The sequence below is a fragment of the Geospiza fortis genome, unplaced genomic scaffold (assembly GCF_000277835.1).
Source record: "Geospiza fortis unplaced genomic scaffold, GeoFor_1.0 scaffold16, whole genome shotgun sequence".
Taxonomy (NCBI): domain Eukaryota; kingdom Metazoa; phylum Chordata; class Aves; order Passeriformes; family Thraupidae; genus Geospiza; species Geospiza fortis.
In genome coordinates this window covers 4,762,850-4,784,320 of record NW_005054302.1, presented here as the reverse complement: position 1 = coordinate 4,784,320, position 21,471 = coordinate 4,762,850, and the positions used below count along the sequence as shown (strand labels likewise).

General features: G+C 37.5%; 2 protein-coding genes across 2 annotated transcripts in view; both read left to right on the top strand.

The window, feature by feature from the left end:
* LOC102043391 (probable ATP-dependent RNA helicase DDX10) overlaps positions 1-21,073 on the top strand; it is a 92,878-nt gene extending 71,805 nt beyond the window's left edge. The window contains exon 15 of the mRNA XM_031066050.1: positions 20,924-21,073. Within this exon, the coding sequence (XP_030921910.1) occupies positions 20,924-21,073 (150 nt within the window). The remainder of the gene's footprint in view (positions 1-20,923) is intronic.
* Positions 21,074-21,297: 224 nt separating this feature from the next.
* The window catches only part of LOC115949475 (probable ATP-dependent RNA helicase DDX10), a 60,302-nt gene continuing 60,128 nt past the window's right edge, over positions 21,298-21,471 (top strand). Inside the window, exon 1 of the mRNA XM_031066049.1 lies at positions 21,298-21,369. Within this exon, the coding sequence (XP_030921909.1) occupies positions 21,298-21,369 (72 nt within the window). The remainder of the gene's footprint in view (positions 21,370-21,471) is intronic.

The following is a 21,471-nucleotide window of genomic DNA, read 5'->3' as shown; positions in this document are numbered from 1 at the left end:
GATGAGATTCTGTTCTTCAAGGCTCTTAAAACAAAAGACTGGGATCAGTAATGAAAAATTATTTCACAGCATGCCCAGCAGCAATCAGTGCATCAAGAAGTGGGGCTTACAATATACAGTTAACTTTGAACAATCCACACCAGTGTATTTCATGGAATTTAAGCATCCACAGCAATATGAAATTATTATACTTCTCCAGCTGTGCGTTTGACTTTGCAAGAGTGTAGCTGACACTGGTGGTATCAGCCAAATGGCAGTCATCTGCAAGCTTGGCCCGTAATGGGATTCTGAGAGCTAAGCAGTTGGTTTTCAGTATCTTACTTGAGGATTTGTTAGGCTCAAATAAAACTATCCAGTTGGGTCAGGCATTTAATCTTTTATGCAGGACTATTTGTCATTGCTGGTGGTTGGGAAAAAAGCAGGAAGAGTTTCTGCAGCCAGTAGTTTCAGACAATACAACAATTGCAATAATAAGAATCTGGAGAGCTCTTTGAGGTCTTCTTTAGCACTAAATTCTGTCACAGTTTTTCCAGGATGTTACTTCTCTCTTTCTTGAAATACAGGTACATCACCGAAGGGAAGGAAGAAATAAAATCTCTGGGTCTGGACAGCAACACAACATTCCAAATATTACCTAGCTATCTGATGCAGTTTTGAAAATAGCATAGTTTGAATTTAATCATTCTACAAATTAAATTTACTGTACAAAAAGGGTTTATTTCTAGAATTCTGCTAGGAGGCAAGAAGATTCTAGTATCAGATCTGTGTTGAAACAATACTGGGTCTGTCAAGTCTTCACATCCTTATCTCTCTTCCTGAATATAACTGTTATTTCTACTCTGGAAGGTCACACCGAATTCTCTGTCACCTTATCACTAAACACTTCGAAGTTTTTTCCTTCATGTCACTTCTTTTAACTTCTTCCTGTGTTTTGGTTGAAGTTCATGGATTTGCAGCATATTTCTTATGGACTGTTGCAATTTAAAATCGTTTTATCATCTTAGAAATTTTTAGGAATACAATCTGGGAATGAACTCAGCTTTCAGGATTCAGGTTTCTATGTTTCCATATAGAATCAACATAATCTCTTTTTTTTCTGCTTTGCAGCATAATTGTTTTTTATTTTATGTGTAAATTATATTTACCTGTTCCTGTGCAGGCTTTATTTTTAAATCTAAATGACAGAAATTTCTTATTTACTTTTTAAATTTTTGGGGCATATTGTTTGATTCTAAATTGTGTGAGTGAGAGTTTTTAGAGATTTATAATCTTACCCTGATCCCTGTGGTCTGTTTAATATACAGGATTTGTTTATGGTTGCTCTGTACTTAAGTTGCTCCATACTTCTGATTATCTGTGTTGCTTTATTCTGCATCTCTTGCAAAGTGTCCATGTCTCTTAGGCAAGATGATTGGAGCAGATGTAGCTATCAGAATGCAGTGTATCATGAATAAAAATATTGGTTAGTTTTCAGTTTTGTTCTTTATTTATTTTCCTTTTTGATTGCATGTAAGTGGTTAGCTCATGTTTGAAAATTTATGCACAGTAATTTGAGATCTTTAAGGAGTGATGTAGATAAAGATCATTAGCGTGTGAATGGTGCTACATAGCCATTTTTTCTGCATTAATTTGTGCTTTCTGTTATTCAGTACATCATTCTGTTTTCAAGTTCAGTATCACTGTGATTCTTCTCAGGAAGTTTGTTGTTGACAGATTTTTCTAACCCAGTTATTCACCCCTGCTTCAAAATTTCTTGGGAATGTGTGGAGCATTTTAAGTCTTAACTGAAATTTTTGGCAGTTCCTGTTAGCAGCCCACTTTGTGAAAAGTGTCTTTCACTCTTATATAAATTAATGCTTTATCAGTGTATGAGGGGGTCTGCCCTCTTATACTGCAGTTTTTCATGCTATAATGGTTTTTCCTGGTCTTTCCAGCTGCTGCTGCCTCTCTGATCTTGTTCCTCATCAAATAGAGTTATAACACAGTCTTTGTGCAAAAGCAAGTAATTTGAATTTTGAAGAGCAGTGCCACGACTAATATTTCAGTTGCCGAAGTGATGGATGTGTGTGGTGGGCAATGGGATGTAAGTGCTGACTTCTCTTAAAGAAGCAGCTGCAAGAGGGTGCTGGGCTGTGCCAGGAAAGTCAGGCTGGGGGGAGCCTCTTGGCAGGAATTCACTGAGCAAGACTGGAGGCAAATAATCCTGCCTGGAGGGAGATAATCCCCAGGTGAAAGGCTGAAGATGGGCATCAATCTGCCGGACAGGTTCAGCTCCTCACTTTGTACTCTTTCCCACTTTTTTCTGCTTTTCTACTACAAACAAGCTGGTAGGACTTCATTTTGTCAGCAGTTCATTTGTTCAGGTTTCCATACCTTTCCACAGATGAATTTTGGCTTTTTCTTTTTTCTCTTGCATTATGTTTAGGGAGTCTCAAATCATACAGTGGCAACTGCTGGTGTTGTTTCAGGAGGTTCAACCATAGGCTGCTTATGCTGTCATTTACTTGTGCTGCCTGCAAGCCTTTTTTAGGCTTAAGGGTTGTGTAACCTCCTCTACAGTCCTGCTCTTAAGCTTGCAGTAACACCTCTGTGCTATCTTCAGTACAGCTAGAGGACTCGTGGCTAAATTACACCACTGTCTCTTCAGTTTAAGTAGGGATTTTCCACGTGGTGTTGTATCAAAAGCTTTATTGAACAAAAGTATTTTACACATTTCTGTTCTTAAAATAAATTTCTTTGATAGCTAAAGAGTATGGGTTTGGCCTGGTGTCTTTGGTCAACCCATGCTGAATCTTGCCCTGTTTTGTATTTTTATGTCTTTTGTTTCTGTTTCCACCAAATGTTGTTTCAGATCCTTTCATCCCACTGAGTCAGCTGGTGGTGGTTGCTCTTATTTTTCCTGGCTCTGTATGTGACTATGCTGTATTGTTTTGAAAGCACATTTTGATATTCTGTAATCCTATATTCTACTTGCATAACAACTCCACTATTATTGTTTTTACTCTATGTGCAGTCATAGGAATCAGTGTGATTTCAGTCCTATTAGCTGACTTACAGAAATCAGTGTGATTTCAGTCCTATTAGCTGACTTGTATGATGTTATTTTCTCACTTGGATGCCTGTTTAAGCTACTTGCAGGGTTCCTGGTAAGTTGTCTTGTAATAGTTTTTTATTCAGGAATCTCTCTAGTCCTATAGGCTTGGTTATGCTTAGATTTATATTTTTAAGAATTTCACACTTGCTGTTAAACCATCTTCTCTAATGAAGCTGACTTATCCTCCAGCTGCTCTCCACTTGCTTAATTTCTTAGTCAGCCTTTTTGGGGCTTGAATTTTTCATGCTCAGAGTATCCCAGGCAGTAGGTGCTGGAGTTTGTGACACTAATAGTCCATATCTGGGAAGTGTACATAGGTCCAGAGAGAATGGAGAGGATGAAATGCCATCTCCAGGGACTTCAGGCCATATTTAACTCTGTGGCTAGTGTTTGCAATTCCCAAAAAACTGCTTTCCTAAAGTGCAGACTTACAGATTTTGATTCCGTTTTTATTTGGGTCTTATTTTTTTAGCATATTTCAACAGCTTTTCCTTTGAGCTTTCTGTACCACCTGGGGAGCAGAAAATGAGATTCTTTCAGGTGTGTGTAATATCAGGCATTATTGATCATTGGTGGCCAAGGATAGCAAAAACCCCCCAAGTAACGAGAAAAGAACATTCAGTAAGAAAATGATAATATCTTAGTTCTTGTGATAAATCAATCAATCAATCAATCTTTATTTTGCATGGTCATGAAATAGCATAATATACTTAATCCCAAATTCTGTAGGAATTTTGGGCTGGTTTTGTTTATTATTTACTCACGAAAAAGTTTATTTGATCTCATAGACCTATTTTCTCTTTTGTCAGACTATGCAAATAAAACCATGAGAAACAACCATTGTTGTTGCTATAAACAAGCAAGCAATCTTCATCATTGGTGGTACCCACATTAAAATCAGCTTTTAACAGATCATGAATCTCTGTGTTGGAAATGAATGAAGAAATATTTAATTTTCTGTCGATCTCCTCTGGTGTGTCTCCTTATACTCGGTATTTCTGTCTTGATTGATGTGCCTTTAACCTTCTGCGTGCCTCTCATGTTTGTTTGCCCATTTGTTTACCTCCATTCTAGCTTTTTTAAAAATAACCTTCCTGTATATAAAACTGGAAAGTCTTTCAGTAAAGATTGTGTTAGAGTTTAGCTCTGTACTGCTGTGTGGCTTTTGAAAAAAGAGGATTTTTTTTCCCTGTTCTTTTTTCTCTTCTTGCCACATTTCCTGTCTGTGGGAGTTGGTTTGGTATCTTCTGAGCTGCTGTACTGCACTGTGGTGCTACATCTTGATTTTGTTCCCTTTCTGATTGGACTCTATTAAATTGATTTTATTTTCTTTTTATTTTTCATCTCTCCTATCACTTTGTATCTTTTTCCTGTTTCAGTGGGGTAAACTCCTGCTTAAAAGAAATTAAAAAGTCATGAGTCTGAGAAATAATAACACTACAAATAGTATATATAGAAGTAGCAAACAAGCAAATGAATGTTTTGGGGTAAATTGATTTTTAGAGAATGAAAAGAAATTTGAGAATATGTTTGTTTAGATTAATGCCTTTTAGTTGTTTTTTTTTTTTTTTCAGATGGCTTTTACTCTCAGAGTTGCTATTTGTCTGCTGTGGTTTTTATTTACTGTGTTATGTAACCTCCATTTGCTGAAATTTGCATTTCTGCCTTCATGAATATATTATTTTTCAGAAACATTTTGGGTCAATGAAAAACTTTATTAAAATATCTATTTATTTAGGAAATACATCGCTGGAGGCTCCAGAAGAAACAATACCCTAGAATTTTTAAGCTTTGGATTTCTAAAGTATTTATTGCTCTAACAGAAATTTACAGAGAAGGGAAATAATAGGATATTAAATTTGCAGTGGGAATAAAAATAGCTTTGCAGATATAATTTGAAAGAAATCTAAGGTATTAGAGTAAATAGTCCCACTATCTCAACTTTCATTAAATAATGTACAGGCAAAGACAGTGATGGATTTTTCAGCATTGACTCTGCCTCAGTCACAGGTGAGCAGTTTGCATTTGAAAAAAAGACTGATATAAAGGCTTAACACTTGCAGTTTCCTTTTTAGCTGCTTATTAAAACAACTGATCAAATGCTTTCTATGAGATTTATTGCTTGCTTTCATCTGTCTTAGCCGTGTATTTCACTAATTTAGAGTGATACTTTAGCAGACTGATTTGGTAATGGCTCAGCAATAAGGCAGTGTCTGATCTGGGTGTAAAGGTTCAGTATTTGATGTTGTGTTTTCTCATATAGCACAGCATCCAGGACACAACTTATGAAGGCTTGTAAACAGTAAAGGAGGTTGGGACACGAAGGAGATGTGCTGCTTTACAGAGGTGCTCACCCAGTGGCACAGTAAATGAGAATTTTCTCTGCAGACTGCAGCTACTGCCAAATAATGGTGGAGAATCTGTGGGCGATGAGTACTTACTCTAATTGCAACACTGACAAGGAGGAAGCAACAGGATAAAAATAAACCCCTCGTACTTCACTGGGCCTTCCATTTCCGTAGCATTGGAGGTTTTTGTATCTTAGGAGTTAAAGGAATCTTCTGTCCATACGTACTTTGGGCTGAGTCCTGTAGAATGTAGTGAAACATTTCAGCCCCAAAATACATCCAAGTTACAGGTTCCTGAGTTCTGTGAACCAACACTAATCCCTGATGTTTATGGAATGAAGCAAACTGAACACTAAGTGGTATTGAAGAAAAGTGAAAAGGCAAAATAATGAAAGCAATAGTCTGTCTTGTAGTTCCTCTTCTACTATGGAATGTAAAAGACTTGCATTTGCAGGCAAGGGAGCACTAAATACCTATTTCTGTTACTAACTAAATTTAAGAAAAAACAACCACATGATTTGTGTATGTTAATAATGTACATTATAAATGCTCTATGCACAGTCCTGATTAAATGTGATCTATATTTTGTTTAGCATAGATTATAAAATCTCTAATTAAAGGCTGGGACTTTGTTGCACTAGGCATTTAACTTACTACATATATATTGTAGCAGAGCTACTGGTTTAAGATGAGAAATCAGGTGGGCACAAAAGACAGATGGGGAAACACAAGGTGATGAAGACAGTTATGGGGGTTATAATAAGCTGCAGTTGCCATTTACCATCTGCCCAGCTACAGAGAGAAATTTTGTAATACCTTTTTTTTGTTATAGTGCACTATTTTTTCATTTTGCCTTAAGGATGTAGCAATGCATATCCATATATAGTTATATGGACTGTGTTATATGGAGCAGTGTTGGTTGGTAAACATTATTATTATTATAGTGACAGAGAGTTGTTCCTCAGCTTTCATGTGCGTTTGATTTGTGGTTGCTTGGGATCTTGCTGGAATTACAGCTGATAAGGGGGTATCAGTGAAGGTTGATCTCTAGTAATAATCAAGTAATATTTTTTCCAATCTTGCAATGGAGTATTAGGGACATAAACAAGAGCACTTTTCTCTTACGTGTGGTGTTCCCAAGTTTTGCCCAAATTGCAGTGTTCATGTGAATTTGTTTTAAATCTATCCAGTGTTTGGTTTTTCTTGCCTAAATCATCCTTTAAGCCCTGGTGGGCTAACTTGACTCAATTCACCAAAGGAATGCTTGATTTTGAATCTGAAAACTACAAAAATAGTAAGGAATCAAGGTAGTTGTGTGGAAAGACTGATGCTGGTAAATTCTGCTGTATGAAATAGAACTGGTATTGTAGTCTAGCATCACACCACCTTTTTGTGGTGAAGATAAACTAGGAGAGGGCATGAAAAGAGTATGAAGGTTTCTAGAGAAGAAAGTGTTTAACAAGGAGCTGGTGCATTTTGAGGAAGTCCAGGGTGAAAACTGATAGAGCACATCTTGAAGGGTGGGTAAGACTGACCATAAGGATAATTACAATTTTTGCTTGTGTCATCCAGTCATCCAAAGTTACTCCTGTAGTGGAGAAGGAAGATAATGCTTTAGATTAAATACAAAGAAGAACATTTTTACAATGAATGTGGTAAAACACTCAAATAGGTTGCCTGGAGACTTGATAGATGCCTCATTCCTGTAAGCTTTGAAGGTCAGGCTTGGATGGGGCTCTGAGCAACCTGATGAAGTGGAAGGATCCTGCTTATTTCAGGCAGATTGGACTAGATGACCTTTAAGGTCCTTCCAACTCAAACTATTTTGTGATTCTAGGATTCAGTGATTTCAGGAGTTGATTCAAAGTCCCTGATGTTTTTTACCTCCTGCTTAAAATCACCCCCTTGGTTTGCAGAGGTAGTAAGGAGAAAATAGTTTTCCTTTGTTTCTGTGCATGCTTCTCTGCTCTTCCTGTTTACTTTGTTTGAGAGTCTCTCGTATTCTGCACTTAGTTAAGAAAAGCACTCAAGTCTGTAAAGTAGAGCTCTGCTCTCTGCAGAATTCCTGCTCCTTGCTCCATAGACTGTTTGGAGGAAGAAGGAGATCTTTGTAATATGTTGGCCCTGTTGATATTTGTACTGCATTGTAGCAGTATCTTCAGAGTGAAAACAGCTCCTTTGCAGCTGAAAACTAACATGGAACAGTGACTACTGGATTATGTGGAGTGAATGGGCCAACCCACTAATGAAGCAGTTTGCTGTGTAGCTGTTAAACTTCTGCTACGTTTAGCCAAAAGGATTGGTGAATCAGTGTCCCCTTAGATGTGGAAGGGACATGATTGCAGGTTTTTACAGGATGTAACCTGAAATGTCCTGGCAATGTCTTGGACTAAACTAATCTCATAATAAATAATCCAGATGGCAGAATTTATAACTATCATGTAGGGACCTGCTGGTCAGTCCACTGCTCACCCCTGTGGTTTTGTCTTGGCTTACGTCAGTAAGAGTTGCTTATAGCTGGAGGAGCAGTGGGACCTGAAGCTGGAACATTGTTATGATGAAAATAGTTTTGTATTGCAGATCTTAAAATTCTAAGTAGGATTTCTTTTTTTTTTGGAAGAAAAATAATAATAATTTTATTTCTTTTTATTTCTTATCTTTTTAGAAATGTAGTTGTTTTCCAGATAAGATTTTCAAAAGGTTTGAAAGTCTTGTGTCTGATTCCCATTAAAATTGAGTTTCTTTCTCAAACCACCCAAACACCCGTTGAAAATCCTACTATCCTTACAGAATTTTAACAGATTTTTGTAAATTGCATACCAGAAAACAAACTCATGGTGGCTCCTTTGAAAAACTGAGTGCTACAATTTTGCAAGTGAAGGACTTACAGCCCCAAATTTCAAAAAGATAAAAAAATATGGGATCTGTCTGGACCACAGTCCTTGAAAGTGAGCAGTCCATGAAAATATGAAGTAAAGCTTGGCTAAGCAAATGTTCATTGAAAAGGAGTTTATTTGTGCTCCGGAAAGTGTGCTCACATTTTCAATTGGAATATTCAAAGTCAGGATGTTTTTAATGGGAAATATCTCCCGCCATTTTCATTATTGTTTTTTTTTCCAGAAGGATAAGCAATATTTCCTTGTTTTTTTAAAAAGCAGCCTTCTGGGTGATTTAAAAAAAAGAAAAAAGTATTACTTTTTGTTGCATATATTCTATTTTAAGCAGTGAGAGTGGATTTTATTAGAGCAGTGTAAATAAATAAGCAGATGGCTTTGAATATTAATAATTTGCTTTGCATGTATTAAATGTCGGTATAAAATTTATTGAGAAAAAATATTTGCTGCTGGACTGTCTCTGTGAGTAGGTAGCTTTGATTACTAAACATTCCAGTTTTATCCTAGCTAAGATAATTGATCTCTTTGCACTGATGGCCCATAGCTGACTCATTATTTTTCCCTTAACTCTACTGAATACTGAAACCTACTGATGTTCTAAACAGCAAAGTAGATAAATAAGATAATAAATTATGGCAGTTCTCTTCTGTAAGCTGCTAAATTGATAGAAAATGTATTATGGTTATGTCCTTGGAAGAAACTGGCTGTTTCAGTGTAGTGTGAACTTCTTATCAGGCTTCTTGTCTTCTGGTTATTGACCACTAAATACACTCAGCAGCTTTTTTTCACTTTTAAGTATATCAGTCAAATAACCCATACTGTAAAAAAAGCTCCATGTTAGACAAAGCATAAGAGAGTTCCACACTAGACTGAAACAGAAAACATTTTATCCATATGGTCTCTCATATTCTGCCTGTCTGTGTTAGCCTAAACTTGGATATGCTTTTTTGTGTTTTTTCCTCAGAGCAGTTGAAAATGGTAGATAAAAAGAATCTTACCCACATTTTTGTAAATGGCTACAGGAATAAAATCTATTGAATGCATGATAAAAAGTTACTGCAGCATAAAAAAGCTGTATTGTTCAAGCATGGAAGCACTGTAAAAAGTGCTTGTAAAAGCATTTCAGAAGTTTTTCCCCTACTAGAGTTATGAGTAAGTCATCTCTTCTCAGTATCTTCTCTCTTTTGAGAAAAATCAAAGCAATCAAATGCAGCAATACAAAGGGATAGCATCTGTTTCTGCATATTTTGTAGGAAAAATTACTTACATATATATCTATATCTATATATGAACTTTCATCATCTTGGAAATCAATCTATGCAAGAAATACATAGGAAAAAAAGCATAATCTCAAAGTAATAGACCTTGTAATTTTAAATTGAGTGGTTTGTGCAGAGGGTAAATTTGTGTGTTCTTACAAACTGGTCTGTCTGCAACAACCATATTCTATTACATTATCACTGTTACAGAGTTTGAGAAAATACTTACTCTGGAGAAAAGGGATTGAAATTGCTCTGTCATTTGGTTCCATATTGGATTACTGTTTTGGATAGAAAAAGATCACTAGCAATGTGAAGTACATGGTTATCTTCCCACTCAGTAGTGTTTCTCATGTAGAATCTTTTTTCTGCTGAAAGGTTTTAAGAGGATGTTTTTGTTTAATTTAGAATAAGATGTGTCCGTGTGAATGCACACGTTTGAAATCCAGTTTCCACATTGGCAGTCAATCTACTATTCTTGGTTTTCTTGCTCTTCCTAACTTTTGCTGTTAAAACTGTCTCCAGCTGCCTTGACATTCTGGGTAAGTGAAGCAACATTTGGGTTTCTTCCAGCTGTGGTCACTGGGTGGCTCTTGGCACAAAGTGAAAACACTTGCAGTTAAAATGGGAAATATTTCTCACCATCCTAGAAATGTCGACTTTCAGGCAGATTATTCTTAACTGAACAAATGTCATCTGCCACACACGACCCATGCATTCTCTGAAACTGCTTCAGAAACAGTTTTTTGAAAGAGATGAATGTTTCCCTTATTTCTTAAGCTAGCTATCTAAATTTATTTCTAATGGAGACCTGTCAGCAGCTACTCCGTGTTTTTTTTTAAGTAGTGATGACAGATTCATAGTCCTAAACACATTTTTTTCTTCCTTTTCTTTCATCCATTTCAATTTACTTTCTCAAACTCGTGGTTTTTCACTACACCAGTTTGCTTGAAGTAGTGTGTGTGAAGTTGTTCCAGGTGAGCAAGGTGATCTTTTCCACCTTGCTGGAGTGAGAATGAGCATAGGGCAGACTGCGGTGGGGTTTATGACTTCACTGCAGTGGCCCAGTAATGCTAACATAGGCTGCTGTATCCTCACTGTATTGCTGGCTTCAGGCTGTTTTCTTTCTTGTGCCTGGTGGCTCCAGCTTACTTCTTCACTTCAGGCAATGTAGCAATTTGTGTGTGTGCCCAGGAGTTTAGCTAATGCTCAAATGGGATAAGTCTTTGGTGGTACAAAAGTGAAGTCCAGCCAAGAGATAATCTTTCAACAGAGAATTCTTAATTAAGAGAAATTTCTCAAGAGACCATGTTGTGTGAATTGCAAGGATGAGAATTAAGCCTGAAAATGAACAAATTGCAGTTTATTTGTCAGCGCTCATGAAAACGCTTCAGGAATGGGAATGTTTAGTTTGTATTACTGTATACTGTATTATGTTGTTTAGTTTGTATTACTTAAATTGGATTGGTCCAGCTCTTGACCTTGGAACACAGTGTGTCTTGCAACAGACTTCACAACAATTTGCTGTGCTCTCAGTGGGAAGAATCAAGACATCTCTTTGGATGGCAGAAATATCTTCCATCTCCAGCTGTTGCACCTTTTCTTGTGAATGTTCTGGTGCTTGGAGCTCCAGTCAAAATGCCATTCCTATTCTCTTTGCTTGTGCTTTAATGCAGCTTTCCTGCAGTGCTGGCCTTGGTGTAAAACGAAGAAAAGGCAGGGATGACTGATCACTGCCACATGGCTTCCCTTTGGTGGGTTCAGAGCATTTTTTTGCTAAAATCAGTGATGCATTTCCATTGACTTTGGTTTGTGAAACTTCATTGTAAAATTTTTATGGATTTCCAGTAAGCACGAAAAATGTCTAGGTCTAAGCTATATGTTCTGGTGAATAGCTAACAAGGCATTTTTTCATGTGTTATCCCTGCAGACTTATTTTTCTGTCTATGCAGAATATAAAATCCACATTTATTTAAAACTAGTGCAGTTAAATTTAAGGGAGAAGAAGAGTATGTAATGTCATACAAAGTTAATTTATGATGATGAAATAATTATAACAAGTAGATTATGTTAATTTCTGAACATCTCTAAAGCCCTGTGTGTTTCTCTAGAAATAGTTACTAATTTGATTTCAGCTTGACTTTCTTCCAAGGATGTTTAAAATATGAGTATTATGGCTCAGATAAGATAACCAGAACATAAGCTTTCCTAAAAGCTTGTAGCAAAGTTGTACATGCAGCTCAGGAGGAAAGATTCAGTGTTAGAGTGCAATTAATCGACTGCCATAAGCTTTAAGACATTGTGTATTATTAATGACAGATGTTTGTTCCACTTTCAGAACAGCTGTCATAAACTAATTGATCTTGACTTGGCCTGAGAAACTAAGGGTGCACACAGAGCAGGAACCATGGGCCTGACTGAAGAGAATCAGTAGCACCCTGATAATTTGTCTTTCAACACAGATCATTGTAGTCACTGTAGCAGTTCTAATCCTTGACCTCTCTTAACTCTCTTTGACCATTTTTTAAACTTTAGTTACTACTTTTTAGCATGAATTCTTTTAAATGTTCCACAGAAAGTTAAATTGGTTACTCTTGTTTTATGCCTTTGTCTAGAGTCAAGAAACATTATTTTTGCAAATGTGCCTTTGGCATTCTTGTGCTGTAAGGTATTTCTTATTCCAATTTCCATTTCATTTTTGTAATCTATCATTCCTCTAAAAATTGCTTTTCTGCTTTGCATCCTTTTGAGTTCAGTCTGAGGGCCTGTCACGGGCTGGAGTAGCTCGATTTCCTTGCCCTTCACTGTTTCTTCTAAGTGTTGCTATTTCCACTTCTAAATCAACTGTTACATCCAGTAAGAAAGATTCATTAAAAAAAAAAAAAAACCACAACTGCTAGAAGAGTCTCTGCTAATGGGGATTACCTGATCATTTAATGCCTGAATTGGGGGGAAAATTACTTTTTTTTTTCCTTCCAAATGAGTGGGCAGTTTTCATATTGTCTTTTCTGGAAGCTCAGTTGCCTTTGGCCTTCTAGTCTTAGTGCCAGCTTTCTACCATTTCTACATCCTTGGAGCAGCAGCTTTTCTCTTTGGGAAGGATCAGTGCTAGCAAAAGGCAGCTGTGGAGTTGTGTAAAAGAACTGCAGGACCACTTGTGGCAGCATTTTAAGTCTCTATTGAATACATGGAAAAAGAAGTCAAAATACTCAACCTTTTTTAAAGAAGAGAAATAATAGATGTGAAATATCTTTCCTGGTTATTATTGTGGTATCTGCATCTGCCTGTAGTTATGAAGAGCTTCTGTCTGTTCAGATTATTCTTGATTGACATTTGGTTGAGAGAAACCAACTCTGTTCTTCTTTGGTCTCTTGGCAGCAGTGAGCAGCTCCCTCAGCTGATCTTCTTTTCTTTCCTCCAGTTCTCTGGTATTTTTCATGGGGTTACTGAGGAGGCCCTGATGCGCTTGGGCTCTGCTCTCCTTGTTTGGGAGCAAAATTCGACCAAGCCTTGTGTCAAAGATAAACCCTCTCAGACCACCAAGCAGTCAGTGTTGGCTCTTCTTGCTCTCTGTAGAAGTGCTGTGTCTGGGTGGAGGCAGGGGAATGGCTTCACTTGTGTCTGCTCGTGTGCACTGAGAGGAGCATCACCTTCAGAGGCCTCTGAAGTGGAGGAGGATGTGCCATGTGGGTCAATTAGAAGAGGAAATAAAGCTCTCTTAAAGACAATGGTGGTTATCACACTAATTACTGCTGAAAAATACACACTGGTCAAATAAACAAAACTCAGGGTTTTTTCTCAAAACATCTGGAGTCTTTGCTACTTGCGGTCAGAGCCTGTGGAGAATATTTTTGTGGGTGGCAATTAAATGGGCATAGGTTGTGGTTTTAGCTTGTGCAAAAGGAGGGAGAGAGGGAGTTGAGATAATGCATTTCTTTGCAAAGTAAAGTTTTTGTTACTTTCTGATGACAGATCAGGAGAACATAGCAAACAAAATGTTTTGAGAAGCTTCAGCCTTGACTGCTGCTGTGTTCCTGGGGCCAGGCCTGTGGCTTTTTGGAGAGAAAGGAAGGTCACGCTTATTACACACAATAAAATATATTCAGCCTTGAAGAAAAACAGCAGGAAAGTTTGGTCTTCTCATCCCACCTTTTGATCTAAGTTTCTTCTGCAGAGTCTTTTAAAGCCATAATTTTAACTATGTTTTGACATTTATTTAAGCCTTGGCTGCCTTAATGATTATGCAGAAAAGTATTTTTTTCCTCTTTTTCCTTAGAATAACTGTGTCCTAACTCCTAGAAAATAGTCACATTAAATGCAACGATCTTTATTTAACTAAAAAAGTCCCAAATTAATCAGTTCATTAAATGTCAGCTTAGCATTGCCTTCTGGCTCTATCATCCAGTGATTACATTTCTCAGAATATTTCAATTTAACTGTCTTGCAGTAAGATATTAAGTGTGGACTTAGAGAGAAGGAGCAATTTCCAGCAAAACTAAAAATTTATAAGGTCCAGAACATAGTATGTACCCAGCACACCTCAGGACTTAAGGATTCTTTTCATCTTTAAGGGAAGGGCAGCCTTCCCTTTCCCTTCCTACTTGTCTCCCCTCACTCCCATTTTGAGTGTGGGCCTTTCATGTGGAAGATTGATGGGGGATGAATAAGCAGAATCTTTCACCTTCTGAAAACTTTGAAAATATCTCAACATCATCGTAGCTGGAGATGCATAATAGAACAAAAGGTGCAAAGAAAGTGCAGTTTTCGTAGCTCCTCAGCTGCACCTTAGCGTGGTATGGGGTTTGGGTTGAGTGCGGTTTTGTTTGATTGAGGTTTTTTTTTAGAAGTGACAGACAGGAGATGCCTAGGTTTGAAGTAATTTGTAATTTTGTCCAATATCAAATACATGATCATGCTCTCCTAATTTGCCAAGTTGTAATGGAAATAGCATCTTTATGATAGCTTTTTCTTGTTTGCAAAAATGAAGCTCTGGAGGGTAAATAGCAGTCAAAAAATAATGGGATTTGCTTGTTCATTGACGTTGCATCTACTTCTCTTGGGAGTAGAGGTCCTGGAGAATTGGTGTGCTCATATTGGATTTTGTCAAAAGAAGATTTTGTTGTAAGGGTGCATAGCTTGTAATGGCAGAGAGGAGTGGAATGAAGGCATTTTGTGCCTTGATCTGCCACTGCAGTTACTAATGGGATTCATCATTATTGTATACTTCTTTGATATTTACAGTCTGAGGCAGTCTGAGTTATTAGAATATCTTGACTTATATATGTTTCTTTGGAAATACATTTTTCTACCAACCCAGATGCTGAATATTAACAAAAGCTGTGTTAATGTGTTTGGTTTTGAATTACAGTATTCTGGAATGTCTTTATCTTCATTTCGTCATGCATACTTGATTATAACTTAATTTAGTTTTTGCCTAGAAATACGTATATGGTTCTGCGTTCTCTATTACACTTAAATAAGCTGCATGAGAAGTGATGGCCATGTGCTGCTAAAAGGCTATTGCTTTAGAAGGGGGTGTTGCTGCTGCTTGTGCTCCCAGATAATGGAGGTTTTCAGCCTAATGCAATAGCTATACTGAAAAGTTCTGTGTTCCAGTGCATTAAATAGAGATATCTTTCAGAGTGAGATATTATCTAATTACTTTAACTCACAAATTTCTCAAGTAGTGGATTTTTTTCATGTTAGATCGTATAACAATAAATGTAGACTTTTTTTTTCCCTCTGTATTTCTTGTATAATAGTCTTAAAGATTTGGAAAATGAGCTGCAGTGATTTTGCAGATGAATGACAAAAACTGTTTGTTGGCATATACAGATAGAGTTGTGTTTACAATTACATAATTTATAGTCTGTAAATCAAATGTTTGTTTTGTGGGCTGGGGGGAGCTTGGCTCTTCACCAAGGCATTTCCTGTTCTGTGGAGGAGTTGGAAACATGTAATATAAAAGTAAAAAGAAAAAAGCAGAGGGAGGGGTAAGATGGGGGGTAGAAAAAGCATGTAAAATTGATGGTGCAATGCTGCTTATTCGTGGTTCCTTCTGGTATTCTGGGATTTTATATCAGGGTAAAACATTAACATTCTATTATTCAGTATAGAACATGAAAGCATGAAAGTTTTCTCATGAATGTAGGGATGAAAATTCACTTAAAAATACATTTTCATGATTTGGTTTAAATTTTGTAGCTGTTTAATGCTACTGTGAGGATTCAGGAATTGTATTTCAGGATTAGGAACTCTAACCAGGCATTTCTAAAGTACCTGTAAAGAAACAAGAGGAAATGGTTAAAATAGAATTAAACTCTTAAAATTAATGCAGAGCTGTGGGAGTGTGTGGAAAAAAAATCCTTTCTCTCATCTAAATTCATAGTTGGAAGTGCAGAGCTACTGATGGAGTCCCCAATATCCTAAAATAATAGTTTTGGTTGAAAGTGTTGTCTTTACCATTGTGTAAGTAGATATGATTTTAAGTCATAATTGACAAAATAAGTTCAGTCAGTTACAGTAAGTGTTGCAATATCAACATATTTTTCTTAATATTTTCTCTTTTAACCTACTTGTTAGAGAAACTTTATCCTCCATCTCTGTTTATCCTTTGCCAAAACTCCCATTTTTTAGTCTTGATATCAGCTGCTGCTGGAATGAAGAGTCCTGTATCATATGGAGTATGCATTCATTCCTAGGAAAAGTGTACCAATTCAGTGGGAGATTATTTTAGTTGTTTTCTGTGTTTTAGAAGTATTCTAGAGAAATGCTGCTATGTGGCATCAGAAATGGGAGAAAGATTTATCACTGGAGGATTATTTAATAAAGATTTCTGTACCTAAGCTTGGCTCTTGTCTGTGGTTAGAGATAAATACTGGACAGGGACCCATTTACTGGTGCCTGTTTCTCCTTCTTTTCTGCTGTCATAGTCTATATACAAGTAAAAACAATCTCCTAAATAAACACCTTTTTAAAATAGAAGGAATTATAGCAAATTCCTATCTAAACACAGTGCCAAGGTCATAATGTAAATATATTGCAGAATATTCCAGTTGTTCTAGCAAGTGGCAGGGTTTTCTGATCCTACCTCCTACATTTTGTATTGAACACTGAAATTTTAATCTTAAATTTAGTTATTTTCAACTTTCCTGGCTTAATTTAATCTGTTTTGGAGAACAGTAGTATATTGTGTAAAAGAAGTCTATTCTCACCAAACCCTTGCACCCAACCACAAAACTGTAATGAAACTCAGATTGAGGTGTAATCTCTTGTGCTAACAGTAATCAAAGCCATCCTGTAAGAGTGTGGTTGCCATAGTACACGTCTGTCTTTGCTGTGGCTTATTTCATATGTGCCTGTTTGATCTGAAAGGCAATTTTAGCTGGAACACAGTAGTATGATGAGCTGCTGGTGGTCTTTGTCTGCAATGTGATGTGCTGGCTTTGGCTGGGATAGAGTTAATTTTCTTCACAATACTGAGTTTGGGGCTGTGTTTTGGTTTTGAGCTGGAAACTGTGGATAATACAGAGATGTTTTCATTGCTGCTGAGCAGGGCTTTCACCAAGCCAAGGCTTTTCTGCTCCTTACCCCACCCCACCAGTCAGGAGGCTGAGGGTGCAGAAGGAGTTTGGGAGGAGGCACAGCTGGGACAGCTGACCCCAGCTGATCCAAGGGACATTGCAGACCTTCTGGCATCATGCACAGCATATAAAACTGGGGGAAGAAGAAGGAAGGGGTTGGGACATTTGGAGTGATGGTGTTCGTCTTCCCAAGTCACCATTATGCATGGTGGAGCCCTGCTCACCTGGAGAAGGCTGAACACCTGCCTGCCCATGGGAGGTGGTGAATGAATTCTTTTGTTTGCTTTGCTTGCATGCATAGCCTTTGCTTTAGCTATTAAATTGTCTTTATCTCAACCCAGGAGCTTTTTCATTTCTATGCATCTTGATTTTCTCCCCCATGCTGATGCAGGGGGAGTGAGTGAGTGGCTGCATTGTGGTTTGTTGCTGGCTGAGGTTAAATCATGACATGCAGTAAGCAATACTGAATAGTGGTTATTAGAATGTTTTGTTATTTACATGACTTTTGTTTCTCCTCTTGCTGTGATTTTGAAGTAATTCATGTTTATGCTATTCTTTGTGCTAAGAGTGCTGTTTTTCTTTTGAATGCTGACCTGGGTCTTTCCTTCATAACTGTTACTGTAAAAGCCATATGCAGTTGTTGATGTAAGTTTGTCTCTCCTAAATAAATGGTCTCTTTTTAAAATCAACATTATGTCACTAGGTTTAGAAAGGAAATAATTAATAGATGTACTAGGTAATTTAGCTGTCTAGAATTTCCCTGATCAAACTGTGGTATTATGTAAAGAATTACCAACCAATAACTTCAGCTTCTTGCTTTTTTATATCTTGCTTGAAATGTCACGATATTAGTTGAAAAAAACCAAAGTAACACACACACTAACACCCTGAAGAAAAAACGCCCCAAACCAACAAGATCTACATAAATCCAGCCTTTTAATTTAAGCCACCACTTGAAAAATGGAAGATCATATTGATCTTCATGCTTGATTAATGTGCTATAAGAGTTCATAGAGAAGCAAATAGAAAACATGTAAGGAGTGTTGTTTTTTTCTTTTGAGTATGTCTACCTATTTCCAGATTTTCACAACTGCTGTGGTAAAAGCTGTCCTCAGTGACTTCTACCAATGCTGTGCAAGTTGTTTGGATAGTGTCTGTGAATTTAAGCTTCCTAATTTTTAACATTTAATTAAAAAGTAAAAACTTAGAATAGTTCACCAAAGCACAATGAGCCAATGAGCCGCGCTTGTATTACATAAAAAGCAGAACAGCAACACAGGCTAACTAAAGAAGCTTGTTTTCCTAGGGAAGATCGAGCGAGTTTTTTTTGTGGAAGCAGCTTTGCCCTGCTGCTTCTCAGTGGCTTTGGCTTGTTCTGATGTTAACAGCAGTGCAACATGAGCCAAGATTTGTGAGCAGTCAGCACAAGTTAGGAAGGACAGAAATAGCTGTTGTTTAGAGAAGTGGATTTGAAATCAAAATAAAGACCACCTAGATCATGAAGAAAAGCAGCATCCTTGCATCCCCTTGTGATCATGCCCCATCCTAGGATTTTTGCCTCTTTGGTCCTCCATACTCAATAGGAATCAAATTTTGTTATCAAGAGGAAGCTTTTTGGTGTTTAGCATTTTGTAGGTGCTTGAAGTAAAATGGACAGGACTTCAGAGTCTGACTGTTTTGCTTCTCTTGATGTTTTTTGTCTTATCCACAGCAATTATGTGTGAGGAGTGAAGTTGTAACTCACTGCTGCTTCTGTGGTATTTTAGATATTTTTCAGGAGAAGTGAAAACTTCTCTCTCCTCCATCATAGGTAATCAAAGCCTTGTAGTCAGAATTTGGGAAGTTTATGGTTTTGGGAGGTAAGGCTTTATGGTGAGGCTGCTTTAGATTAGTGACTGGAGGATAGTTAGTATTTTCAAAGTTCTGTGGTGCCTACTGGATGGAAACCATCTCTGCTTTCCATGGCACAAAGAGGAACCCAGTGCTTTTCTTTGTCTAAGGTTTGGTAGCCTCAGTCTGCAAGTGTTCTGTGGGGAATGACATCCAAGTCTGAACGCAGTAGCTTGACAGAGGGACCGATATACTTGGTGATACTGCAAATGTGATAATACTTGTGGACAATTTCTTCAAGAAATACAAAACAAGTTTGTGAAATTGAGTCCCACATTGATTTTTATTTCTCAGAGGCAGTTGCTGTTAAATTCTTGGTAAAATAATGTTGGGAGAGACTGGAAAGTACTTCCAGGTATGGTACCATTCTTCCTAGGAATTGTATGATACAAGCAGGAGGGAGAAGAAAAGCCCACAAACCCTCTAGAAATGCAGTAATGCTTGTTTTAGCTTGCAGGACTGGAGAATTGATTCTAACCTTTTTCTTTCCTACTGATATTTTACCCTGCTACAATAATGTAGTCCTGTCTTTAGGCAGCTTTTCTAGTGAGTGTTCTGTGCTTGCTTTCAGAGGTGTGTTGAGGTGAAATGAAAAAGAAAATTGTAGTTAGAAACAAAGTAACTGTAGGTTGATGATGAGAAACTCTTCAAAGGTCAAAGTACATGTGTTTTGTCTTGCTTGTGGTTAGATACTGTTGTTAGATCCTGAGTTACTGAGGATTACATGCTCAAATCTATCTATTCACTTAAAAATTGTATTAATAAGAAAAAATATTACAATAGCAAAATTTACTGATGGCTGTGCTTCTGTGCCCTGTCTCTTCAGGAAAATATTATAATTGGAAAAATAGTGAATCTTATTTCTTAAACTTGTCAGTATCTTCATTTAGAAAACATTTTGTTGTTGATTCAGCTTTAGAATACCAGATGTTTTAAGCCAGAAATCAAAAGCCTGCTCCTTTTTGGAAAAAAAAGAGAAAAGAACTTCTATATTAGCTGTATTGTTACTGATTCTGTATCAAAATATTTGAGTTTTCTGTGCCTGTAAGAGCTAGGTTTTATTGTTACTCATTAAATAATCCAGCAAACCATCTGGCATGTACAAAAGGAAAAAGAAATTTTGGCTTTAGATTAGTAACAGTAGAAAATCCCCCAATTCTGCAGCTGATCGTACATTTTATGGATTTTTTATAAACTTTAGTGACTCTTAATTTATAATGTTGAAATGTTATGTATCATTTTAAAGAGGCTAATTATTGCCCTGGTTTTGTTTGATAAGTTTAACTATTGCCACATCTTTATAGAAGAAAAGATGAGATTGAAGGCCTGTTGTATTGGGCATAGGGCAAAATGTACCTGCTGGCGAGCAGCAGGTAGCCTCTTTTCGTTGACAGAGAGGGGTGTGTGCACCAGCTGGTGCTTAAACTGCTGCTTGCAACTTGAGTTCAAATGCAGAATTCCTTTGGTGTCTTAACAGCAATTGAAAACCTGAACCCAGATCACCCATGCTGTTTTGTTTGGATCAATGGCTTACCTGGTGGAATAATTGAGCTTTAGAAAGGGATTTACTGAGGTAAATAGTAGTTGAGCAGGACCTGCAATGAGCTGATCAGGGTGGACAACAGTTGTGCCCTCTCAGCTCACTCTGAAATGCCCAGGCCCGTGGCTTGCTCTGGCACTAGAAGCAGGGTCTACTTGTCAGTAGAAACCCTCTGTTTGCTTTTATCTGCTGATGTGATCATACTTCTGCCTGCACAGCCTGTGACCCCAGATTCCAGTGTTCACTGGGCAGAGAGGAGTCAGGACTCCTGCTACCTTTGTATTCTCTACAGAACTTAAGGTTAACAACTGACAGGGAATCTTCTGGCAACCTCCAGCAGTTGGTGGTGCCTGCTGCTGTGGTGAACTCTTAGTGAAGAAAAAAGGTGAAGCCCTAGAGAATGTCAGTCTGCTGCTTGTCCGTGCTCAAGTATCTCCCAGTACAAGAGATGAAAATGGGAAATGAGAAAGCAGAGTGGCATGAAAACACAGGGAACCAAGGGTTAGCACTGAAGATTAGGAAAGCCTGAGGTCTCATATCCAGTGGTGTTTCACTTTTTAAATAGATGAATCAGACTCCTGCTCGATGGGAAATTCATGTTTCAAATGTGAGGTCAAAGCAAAGACAGGCAGCGGCATTAGAAATTTGGATGAGGGGGTCACAGGGTGTCATGGGTCGTTGAGGAGGCCATGAGCTCAGATGGATTTAAACAACTCATCCTGCATCAAGACTTAAGCCACTTGGAGAAACATCTGGCAGAGGTATGTTCAATATAAAACAACAGGGAGTAAGAGGCTCTTAGACTGTGGGGAATAGATCCTTTGAAAGATGCTGCTGGAGACACATGGAGCGAAAGGGTTAAG